Genomic DNA, 11938 nt, shown 5'->3' on the forward strand with positions numbered 1-11938 from the left:
AAACATCTGCATCCCTGCATTTAAAAGGAGCAACAGTCACTCCTTGAATGGTATGTTTCACAAGGGGGTCCGCTGTGATGTCTGTGGAGTCTATCCAATAACTGGACCTCGTTTCAAATCCACAATGTGAGTATTCTTTTTATTTAGTTAGATATTGTGAAAAACTTTCAGAATTGTTTCATGAACTTTTTTTGTCCATTATGCAGAAAAGAAAACTATGACCTCTGCAGCATTTGCTTCAATGAAATTGGTAATCAGACTGATTATATCAGAATGGACCGTCCCGCATCTTCTCGGGCTCCAAGATGTACATATCAGAATACTAAAGAATTTGTAACCTCACTTGAACTCAATTCTACTTTTTTCTTCTTTTGTGACTTCACACATATTTATACCTTTTTTATTTTATGGTGCAGAGGCATTCAAAGATCCCACCACATATGTTTAAAACAGGTGGTTTTTTGAAGCATGCAAGGCCAAAGCTAGATAGTCGGTTCATTTTGGATGTCAATGTCTTGGATGGTACAATGATGGCTCCATCTACCCCATTCACAAAGATTTGGCGGATGCGCAACAATGGCACTTTAGTGTGGCCCAAGGGAACTCAACTTGTTTGGATTGGTGGAGACAAATTAAGTGACTTGCTTTCTGTTGACTTAGAGGTTTGCTAATTACTCATGTTGTAGTTCAATCATTTATTTAATTTAATTAGCTTTTCTATATCTGATATTCTTATTAAATATCCCAGGTTCCTGAGGATGGTGTACCCATGGAGAAGGAGCTTGACATTGCAGTTGAGTTTAGAGCGCCCCAGTTACCTGGTAGATACATATCATACTGGAGGATGGCATCTCTCTCTGGACATAAATTTGGCCAACGTGTTTGGGTTCTTATACAGGTAAAATGAAAGTTTTGCTGTTTTTCTTTTTTCTGTATAATTTTTTGGCTCAGAAACATTAAGTTTTTTTCCTAATTGTTTAGTAATATTCTTTCCCTCTTCCATTATCTTACTTGAAGGTTGATGCCTCTCTCAAGGACTCATTTTATGATAGCTCTCAAGGTCTGAACTTGAATATTCCCCTTGGTGTTGGTGGCTATGAAGGGACTCGAGTTATAGATATCAATGTTCAACCTATTGAGGATGATGCTTTTCATCAACCCCAAAATCATAACGCTCCCCCTAAACCTGTGAATCAAATGGTTGATAAGGCACCATGGCAGGAACTGGGAAACGAATTTCCTACCAATGAAGCTATATTTGTTCAACCTGCTGCCTCAGCCCCTGCAACTTCAGTGGAACCTTCATCTGTTTCTTACCCCATTATCGATTTCTCTGGCACAGCCCCAGCTGCTCCTTCCTATCAGCCAACCTCAACTGTGGATGCACTATCACCATCTCTAGGGATGGATGAAAGTTATTTGGTAGAAGAGGCCCTCCTCAGAGAGCTTGAGGAGATGGGTTTTAAGCAGGTTGATCTAAACAAGGAGATTCTGAGAATGAATGAGTACAATCTGGAGCAGTCAGTAGAGCATCTATGTGGTGTTTCTGAGTGGGATCCTATCCTTGAAGAGTTGCATGAGATGGTAAATTGTTTTCTGGACTGCTTTTTCATTTTGCTTGATTGGCGTTGCTATTTGTATTTTGAAGGCAAAATAAATTAATTAATGAGTAAATCAAAAGGACTTGGGCACGGGAAGGACCCAATCCACTTCAATGTTCACCCAGTACAATTTTAAACGTTAAGAACTCCTATGCGTCTCCCGTCCCAATTAAAAATCAAAAATCGGAAACATATTCTTTTTACATGCATAATAACTATGCCATATTCAAAATAGCTTTAATTGCGTTATATATCACACCCTAAGAATTCAACTTCCCAATACGAGCCAATAAGACCCATTGTCCCCAGCTCCATATCCTCTCACTTGGCCCACCGCCATTCAGTATAATCAACATGGTTTGCATTTCAAATTTCAACACTCAACCCTCCATCACCTACTTTGCTGCTTCATAAACCAAATCTCTATATTGTCTCAACTTTTTTTGAAGAGGCTAAAGTTATATTGTCTCAACTTTAATTCATCCTTAAAGCCTTCCTTAACAACCATTGAACCTTTTTTTTAATTATCAAATCAAATGCCATGCGGTTGTTATTATTGTGGTTGATTTTTTTATTTATTAATTATTAATGACGAGTTGTGAATGCAGGGTTTCCGTGACAAAGAGATGAACAAGAGGCTGCTAAAGAAAAACAATGGAAGCATTAAACGAGTTGTTATGGATTTAATCAATGGAGAGTAGGTTTAGTTAATATGTCAGATGTTATATGGGTTACGTTGGCGAAACGTTCTGTGAAAACGCTAAATATTTGCTAGGCGCACTATTATCTAATTTCCTTTCTCGATCATGTGTTGCGGTGGTATGTCATTGCAATTAAACAGTTTGATCGATCTCATGTTCTATTCATATATTTAATAAGACTCGAGACTATGCCGTAAGTATATTTGCTACAACAATCTGTATGTCCATAAGTTATGTCTTATTTTGATTTTGAACAACCTTTCTTCCTCGAAGTCATAATGCTCTTAACAGAGCCTTTCCCACTTTGAGATAGTGGTCGAGCCCTCTTGATTGGGCATGCTTCCGATACTTGTGGGTTGAGCTCTTGTATAGAAAGTTGACATTTTTGGGATGATCTAAAGCTTGACAATTGTTTTCAAAAAAACTTTTTAAGAGGTGAAACATGAGAACTTTTTGTCATTCATCTTAATACTATTCCCATTCAACTACATTTAACTAAGAATTACAAATGTTCGTATAATTGTTATATTAAGCACGAATCTTTTTGTCATTCCGGTCCTTAATTTCTACATTTCAACTGCCAAGTTAATATTGTATATCCTAATAAAGTGATAATTCTAAATTTAAAGTAAAATTTGTTTTTTATATGGATGTTTGATTCTACTTTTACCAGAGGTAAAATTAATTTTAATTGATATGTTTTAGAATCGATTTTGTCTTCAAAATTAATTTTAACTGATATGTTTGACTATAATATTACAAGGCTGTGGCTAGAAATGTGCTATGCACTTCTATGTCATAATTAAATGATTACATTAATACATCAAATGTATGCTTTTGTGAAATAAATGCGCTCTTTGACAGCCGTCACGAGTTGCTCAACCATGTATGAATTGTTAATTAAGAATATATTGCCTAGTATACGCAACATATTTAAATTAGAGCATGCCTTGGTATATTAATTGTTTGTTTTTACTTCTTGTGCCTTATATTATCAACATTCAAAAATACATCCTTCAAAGCTTCTATCATAACAATATCAAAGTGAAAGATATTATGCATCGAAAGAGAAAAAATTAAGCTGGCTCTTGCGATAAAAGAAGAATAAAAATCATGTATCATCATTTTTCAGTGGAAATTTGGAGACATTAAATCGCCTAGAAGACATATTATTAAAAAGATTCCTAAGACTATTCTTACTCTCGGGTTTACGCTTTCCTCGAACCGATGTGGAACCACAAAACTCATCAAACGGATTATCTAAAGCTAACCCTGTTTCAATCCTTCTAGACACTGTTACAAGCTCATAAGGGTCCCAAAGTGAGTGTTGAAAGTTCCAACAATAAGTTGAAAGACTTGTGTTTGTTGTGTCACTAGTTGTTGTTGTTGATGATGACTTGTTTAATGTTTCCAGCTTAAATCTTGTAGGCTTGCCTTTGAAGTTTCTTCGACGTGCGTCAAATTCACTCAAAGGCTTAGCACTGCCGGAATGATTGTACCAAGCTTGTGCAACGGCTTTCAACACTTCATTGTGTTGGTTATGTTGTTGATGTTGTTGTAGCTTCTTCTTCATGGTGTTGTTTTCATTGGGTCTTCACAGCCTCACAACTCACATAAGGGGAGGGATAAGGCTTCGAAAGACTGAATTCTTTTGTCTTTGTTTTGTTCTAATAATTTGTGACTATGAGCTGCAGAAGTAAGGGAAGTGGCAATTTGGGTAGTGATAAAATAAAGGGGCCTTATTTTATGTGAATATAATAAATTGATAATGTAATAAGATTCTAATTTTAAGTAATGTGTTGACTAAAAAAAAACGTAATGTGGAATTTGAACTTTGGTGCCTGTTGGGAACCATAGTGGGTGGAGGTTAAACAAGCATCATTTTCAAAGCTCAAAATTGTAGGTTGGGAAATTTCCGTGGATGGAAATTGAAACATGTTTGGATATGGTGCCAAACTCTTACTTCAACAAATGTGTATTATAAGGTAAGTGATGTAGACAAGTAGAGTTTCATTTTTTTAATATTTATTTTTAAAACCTAATTTTTACAATTATAAATTGTTCTTACTAAAATATGAGTAGACTTTGTTGATATTAAATTGTAAATCAAGACTTGAGTGTTTAGTGTGAGTAATTAATGACTTTAGATTTTATGTTCCAATTCCTTTATAGACTCTAGTCTATAATTGTCCCTCCTCAATTTACTCACCTTCAATTTTTAATCAATTGAGTTTTCTCTCTACGTTTTTCTATTGTTTGTGTTAGTATTCTCGACACGTGTTTGACTTATACTAATAAGTATTGGTATGGATTAATGGATAAATGATCCAATAAATGAAGTTAAAATCGATAACAAATTTAAATAAATAATTAAACAGACTTGGGTTGATTGTAGGTCTAACTCATGAAAATTTTAAGGACGGTTCACAAATATTACTTTATTGTTAGACCTCTTATTAATATTGTTATTGTATTATTATTATTATTAGCCATTTATTAAGCAACAATTATGTTTATAGGCCGTTATTGTATAAATAGGAAAACTGATAAAAAAAAAAAGAAAAAGTCAGTAAGCAAGACCAACCTCTTAAATTATTGGAAAGGAGGAAATCAGGACTCTCAATTTCTTAAAAACCAATAATCATATTCTGTCATCAATAAAAAAGTTAATTATTGCCATTAAATATCTATGCTTGGAACCGGTTTCTATCAATCTTCTCTCACCAACCGTTTATTTTTCTCTCTCTTCCAACCCTTCTCGTGGCAAATCTCACTTGTGTGCCATATCGACATCTTGAATGCAAGAAAGTGAAGAACAACTTTGGCAGCAAAAAAGTGACAATTGAAGAGGGGAGAGAGACACAGTGATATTAACAACACGCAAAAACATGTTCTAATGAGGTACCATTCTTACGCGGCGCGACACATCCTCTAACATCAAAACTCATTATTATACTACTTTCATTCTTGATTTGCCCAATTGCCACGAACCAACTCCTTATTATGAACTCCAACTTGGAAGCCTAAACAGCATTTTTCTGAAAAATATTCTGTTTATCAAGCATGTGCATCCATATTCAGTGTAATTTTTTTTGAAAAAGCTTACCAATGATAACATTACTAGCCATACATAAAAACTTATTATAAATTCAATAATAAAGTTAACTGACATCATATTAGTGTGATGAAGAACAAATCCACTTAACGGCTTTGATAAAAGTTACTTAATAATGAGATACATACTAAGAAAAAAATAATAAATAGGGATCAAGTAGCAGCTATCGGAATCTTGACCACCTGACTCTCAGCCTTCTGACTCTCTGATGAACCAAAAAGTTCAGAGATTTGACTATGCTTCCTTATATGGGGAGGACACTTATACAATAGATCTTTGGCCTCTGAAAGTCTACCTTCTTCAAATAATGATTTAAAAATCTTAAGGTAAACTGTATAGGATGGGTAACTTTTTATGCTCAATACCTTCAAGAATTCTGCAGCATCCTCCACAGTCCCAAACTTCGAAATATGTGGCACAAATGGTTCATGGTATGGAGGGTATTTTTGAGCCTTCATCATACGAAGAAGCTCAAGTGCCTCCTCGAATTTTCTGACTCCTAATAGCCTGTCAATCAGTTTCTTGTATGTGGCTTGACGTGGAGTTAAACGATATGCACTGGTGGTTAACTCTAGAAGCACTTTGTATGCCCCGTCTATTCTATTTTGAGCAAGAAAACCATTCACCAGAACATCCAACAAATCAGCATCTGCTTCGCATTGCTGTTCAGTCATCTTAGCGAAATAAAGTAATGCGTTGTCTAGTTGACCGGCATCACAGTACCCCTTGATCAAGATGGTCCAAGTCTCTTTATCAGCATAGCAATTACAAGATTGCATCTCATCTAGCACCTTATTTGCTTCTTCAAATCTCCTAAACTTACAAAGTCCAAAAATAGTTTGGCTGTAGGTGATGTTATCGAGTTCATAGCCAGCATTTTTCATTGTTTGAACCATCTTTTCAGCTTCATCAAATTTCCCTGCACTTGTCAAAGACCTGTGGATACTGTCATAGACTACTTTGGAAATTGTATACCCTGTTGACTCGAATTTCTTAGCTACCCTGAAAACTAAATCTATATTGGGTTTATCGCTGGCAGAGATGGTCCTTAAAAGGACAACACAATCGACAACCGTTGGCTTATATAAACTATCCATCATAAGCTCATAAAGCTTGACAGCATCCTCCATCATCCTATTCTTTTGAAGCTGCCTTGATATCTTTATGTAAGTATCGAGATCCAATTGATGACCGACACTCTTCATCTCCTCGAGAATACTCCAAAACTCCTCAATCGAGTCCATCTTAGCAAGAACTCTTGCAACTGCATTGTAAGTCACAGTATTTAGTTGATAACTAGATTGCTTCCCAACCCACTGAAAGAACTTATAAGCCTTTAAAGGACAATTTCGAAGCTCCTTCAAAACCCTTATCACGAAATTATCCGAAAGCTTAATTTTAAGCTCTGATAGTTTATTCTCAACCTTATCATCCCACTCAGACCCAGAAACAATACCAACCACATTAGTGACAACACTTTGCATTGCATTTTGCTTAATCATCCCATCATAGAAGTGTGAAAGAGCCACAACATCACTATTCATCTTTTGCTTTTTAAACCCTACTGAAATTGTCAAATATGTCTCTTCATCAAGGTAAAACCCTTTTTCCTTCATTGTCCTTAGAGTAATCCAAAACTGTTTCATAGTCTCTTGATTCGCTAAAACCCTAATAATTAAGCTATAAACGGAAGAACTTGCCATAAACCATTCTTTTTTACTGACCCAATTGAAAAAGGAAAAAGCTTTTTCTGGGTTTTTATCCAATCGCTTCAAAACGTAAACAACAGTTTCATGGGTCAAAGATGAACGGCAATTTTCTAACTCGTGTTCTAAGTCTTGCGACCAATCGTTGGAGTAAACAAGCTCCAAAATAGAGTGGGGTTTTGAAGAAAAGTAGAGTTTTTGGTGAGTGTTGTGAAAAGGGGATAAATAGTGGGAACGACACAAAAGGGGGAGTGAAAAAGAAGGAGAGGAAGAGAAGTGAGTCACCTGGTTCCGAATTGAGATAACTCGGGTAGTAGCGAGTAATGAATCGAGGAATCTGAGGGAAGTGGCTATTGCCTTGACGCGGTTCATCGCAAAAGTTGGAAATGTTATTTTCCTAAGACCAAATTGATGCGCAACGCAAACTTATTGTTTCTTTCTGAGGACAAAGGTTTGTTTTGTGGATATGGATCCCTTATTTCGGTTTAACATAACCCGACTTGCAAACCCTATTATATTTCTCCTGCTCCTCGGTGTGTCCCATCCCATTATTAGTTTTCATGCTTAATTGCACTGGCAAAATTATACCCTCTACCCTTACTTTACTTCTACACCACATTTTATACAAATTACTTATTTTATTTATTTATTTGTTTTTTATTTTTTTATCCCCATTAAATTCAACTTAGTTCTAGAAAATTTTTAAAAATAAACTTTTGGAACTCATATTTTAAAAAATTTGATTTTGTGTACCAATTTTTTTTTCAGTACACAAGTGTGTTTTAGTAGGATTCAGAGTTTAAACCCTAACTTTTATCTATCGTAAATTTTTTTGCAAGTTTTTCGATATATAAGTGTGTTTTGGTAGGATTAAGGGTTTAAACCCTAACCTTTGTGTATCAAAAAACATTTTTCAAGTTTTTCCGGTACACAAGTGTATTTTGGCAGTGTTTAAGATTTAAACCCCAACCTTTGTATATTAGAAAACTTTTTTAAAATTTTTCGATACTCAAATATATTTTTCGTGTATCAGAATTTTTTTTCAAATTTTCCGGTACACATGTATTTTTTAAAATTTGTAATTTGTGTATTGAAAAACTTAAAGAAAAAAAAATTTGGTACACAAATATGATTTTTGTGTGTACACATGTATTTTTAAAATTTTGAAGTTTGTGTACCAGAAAACTTTTTTCAAGTTTTCCGGTACAAAGTTTAATTTTTTTTTGTAAAACATGTAAAAAAGAGTAAAATAAATAGTTTGTAAAAAATATGTGGTAGATAAGTGCAGGGTCCAAAGTATAATTTTCTTGCACTAGTGGGTGTGTCCAATTATTTATTACTAATTCACGAAATCGATCTTTTTACATTTTAAAATCTGGTACTTGTGTTTCTCAGGATTAACATTTATGAAATCGTCATAAAATAGTATAAAATTTAAATTTTTAATTTATTTTTATTATTTAATTAATAACATATAAATAATTAATGAATCTATATTATTCTATATCATGAAATCATATGCCATAACGTTTAAAATTTATCAAATCGTTATTTTTTAATTAAAAAATTTGAGGAATTAACTAAAATTATCGATTCGTGTATATTAAAAAATATTTAAATGGCTATTCATGTATATTAAACATAGTTTTTACTAATTTACATTATATCTCCTAAAATAGTAAAATCACTTTTTCTCGATTCACGAATATTAAAAAATATTATAAATAGTTGGTACTAACAATTCAATTGATAGTTACAAGAATATTGATATACAATAAATTGAGATTGAACTATAAATTTTACACATTTCACATTTAAAATGTGTAAGTCTAACCACTAAATTATTTAACAAAAAAAGACTATAATAAATGTATGGTGAAATACACTATTTGTTAGACTTGTCTTATGAACTAAATGAGTATAACTGGAATTAAAAATTGAATTCGCTAAATAAATGAATTAAATTTAAGTTATCTATAGTTTAACTCATCTGGTTCATGAATGAGTTTATATATATTAAACAATTTTATATAATTACTTTTATTTTTGTATGAAATAAGTTTTACTTGAGAGTTGTTAAAAAAAAATACTACGTGTAAGTATTAAAATGTTTGAAGATGGTATTGAACACATTACAATTGTAAATATCATAGTGAAACAAAATAAAAATCATTTAAAAAACTAATATTGAAAAATTCTTTATATTATTTCAAAGTTACTAAAAAAGACATTCAACTTTATTGTTTATAGCAAAACCATATTTGGTCTCTAATATCGTAAAAAAAAAAATGAAAACAAGTCTAAGATAAGATATTACATTTGTTGTTCAAATCAACTAATCTCAGTGATAATATTTTGAGTTATACATTATTTTGAAGAAAAAAATTGTGTCAATTAAAATTTAGAAATAGTGTATATAATTCTTCTTTATACTATGAAGGTAAATAAAATTATTTTAAATATCATATTAATTTTCAAAGTTGGTTGTTTAGTTATATTCAACAATTGAAAATTTCACACTCAATGAATTCTCTCCAACTTTATTATTGAAGTCTCACAATAAAAAACATACTCTTACACTCTCCTCTTCTCCTATATTAGAAGTGCACCACCAACACATGAGACAATCAAGTGTAATAAGAAAATTGATCTAAGAAGATTTATTTTTAAACTTAGTTTAAATAATGTTTTTATTAATATTTTTAATTTAAAGTTGGGAGAATACATTTGTTCTTTTAAGTTTTTTTTATCTTTTGATTCATTTGATTTGAGCTATTGAACTAAATAAGTTGTTAGTGAACTTGAATCGAGTGAGTTGAAAAATAAATATGTAATAATTTCGAGTTTTGAATTGAGCTAATTCTTATCAAATTGAACATAAATTAAACTCATTTCTAACTTTACATAGTGGTATACTCTAAGGACTTTTTCTTTTAGTTTCATATAAATTTATTTTATCAAAGATAGTTTTAGTTAAAACATACTAAAAGATACTAAATGTATATATTGATCTGTGACATTATAATATTTGTTGGTTATAGAATAACTTTTGTTAGGGGAAACAAAATAGAGTAACTCATAATATATCTAGAGCATTTATATTATCAACTAGTCATCTCACTTTATTTTATGTTCCTTGTCCATTTAATTTAAGATGAGATAAAATACGATTTCTCCTAAAAGACTACACCAATATTTTGTAGAGAGAATATTGAAGAGAGCTTGCATAAAAAATATATTAAAGAGAGCTCTTGTCGAGAAAAAAGTTAAAGAGAGCTTTTCTCCAAAAAATAATTTAAGAGGACTTTTTAAAGTTTAAAAAAAAAATATTTAATTTAAAATGTTACTAGATGACAAATTTAATTTAAATAGATTCTTAAAATACTTGTGTATTTCTAAAATCTTCGTTTGAGATATTTTAAGAATGATATTATTGAAAAAGATAAAATAATTAATGATTTGCATTTGCTCATATTATGGACGATTAAACCCAAAGTTTTTTGTTATGTATTTCACACTACAGTACTTTAGTGCAGTGTTTTGGTACTAAATAAATAAAAAAAGTCTGCAGTTAGGTGAACCGTGGAAGGGTTCAAGTTGGACAAAACCCATGAATTCTTGCTCTAACTAAAGTTTTATTGGGATATGAAATTTACGCAGCTCACTTTGGTGAAGAAAGAATAACCCGAGATATTGTCGAAAGTATCAAATATGGACACCTCTTTTAACCAAGATTCAAATTAGAAAATTAACTTTTGTACCCCACAATTAATCTTATACCCTTCAAATTGTTAAAAATTCAAAATTATCCTTAAAATTTTCATTTACTAAATGGTAAAAAAAAAGTTACTTTAAAATTTCAACCCCTCAACCAAATTTTCGGTACTTAAAATTTTTCCATTAAAATCCGACACTACTGGAAATTTCATATTTCAAATTTCCAGTAGTACAATTATGTTACCGGGAATTTCGCCAACAAATGTGCCGGGAATTTCCATAGCGATGTCTTCCCACTTCCATTCAGGTATTTCAACGGGTTGAAGTAATCCCGCAGGCTTTTGGTGCTCAACCTTTACTTGTTGACACACTAAGCACCTAGAGACAAAATCTGCTACGTCTCTCTTCATCCCTTCCCACCAATACAATTCTCTCAAGTCTTGATACATCTTGTTAGAACCTGGGTGGATAGTATAAGAAGAATGATGAGCCTCCTCTAAAAATTTTCTCCTTAAGCCGCCAACATTTGGGACACACAGCCGAGCCTTCAATCTCAGCACACCATCAGAATCAACTGAAAAGTCTGAAATTTTACATTCTGAACATTATTTACCATATTCACCAAGTATGGGTCTTGACTTTGAGCTTCCTTGATATCATCAACTATGGTTGAACGAATTTGTACGTGGGCTAGAAATAACCTCGAATGACCAAGTTCCAATTGAATTCCACTTTCAACAACTTCTTGAAATTCTTTAACTACTGGCCTCTTTACTTTTGCTATATGAGCAAGACTGACCATGGATTTCCTACTCAAAGCGTCTGCAACAACATTTGCCTTCCCTGGGTGGTATAAGATTGTGCAATCATAATCTTTTAAAAGTTTCATCCATCTTCTTTGTCTTAAATTTAAGTCTCGCTGCAGAAAGATATACTTAAGACTTTTATGATCGGTATAAATCTCACAAGTTTCACCATATAGATAGTGCCTCCAAATCTTAAGAGCAAAGATAACTGCAGCCATTTCCAAATCATGTGTGGGATAGTTCACTTCATGCCTCTTGAGCTGTCTAGATGCATAGGCAATAACTTTACCTT

The 11938-nt window shown here is 32.5% G+C and overlaps 3 protein-coding genes across 3 annotated transcripts in view; 1 reads left to right on the top strand and 2 right to left on the bottom strand.

Annotated features, from left to right (window-relative positions):
- The window catches only part of LOC101503502 (protein NBR1 homolog), a 5053-nt gene extending 2536 nt beyond the window's left edge, over nt 1–2517 (top strand). Inside the window, exons 3-8 of the mRNA XM_004515810.4 lie at nt 14–126; nt 207–333; nt 417–662; nt 749–898; nt 1018–1584; nt 2210–2517. Of these exons, the coding sequence (XP_004515867.1) occupies nt 14–126; nt 207–333; nt 417–662; nt 749–898; nt 1018–1584; nt 2210–2302 (1296 nt within the window). The 3' untranslated portion in view covers nt 2303–2517. The remainder of the gene's footprint in view (nt 1–13; nt 127–206; nt 334–416; nt 663–748; nt 899–1017; nt 1585–2209) is intronic.
- An 879-nt stretch (nt 2518–3396) lies between these two features.
- LOC101503182 (uncharacterized) lies at nt 3397–4209 on the bottom strand. Its single transcript, XM_004515809.4, has one exon. It carries the CDS (start codon nt 3873–3875, stop codon nt 3414–3416), a length of 462 nt encoding a protein of 153 aa, XP_004515866.1. The 5' UTR covers nt 3876–4209; the 3' UTR covers nt 3397–3413.
- Nucleotides 4210–5429: 1220 nt separating this feature from the next.
- On the bottom strand, nt 5430–7644 carry LOC101502861 (pentatricopeptide repeat-containing protein At3g48250, chloroplastic). The gene has a single exon (XM_004515808.4). It carries the CDS (start codon nt 7493–7495, stop codon nt 5570–5572), a length of 1926 nt encoding a protein of 641 aa, XP_004515865.1. The 5' UTR covers nt 7496–7644; the 3' UTR covers nt 5430–5569.
- Between the last annotated feature and the right edge of the window lie 4294 nt (nt 7645–11938).

Source organism: Cicer arietinum, chromosome 7 (genome assembly GCF_000331145.2).
Source record: "Cicer arietinum cultivar CDC Frontier isolate Library 1 chromosome 7, Cicar.CDCFrontier_v2.0, whole genome shotgun sequence".
Classification (NCBI taxonomy): Eukaryota; Viridiplantae; Streptophyta; class Magnoliopsida; order Fabales; family Fabaceae; genus Cicer; species Cicer arietinum.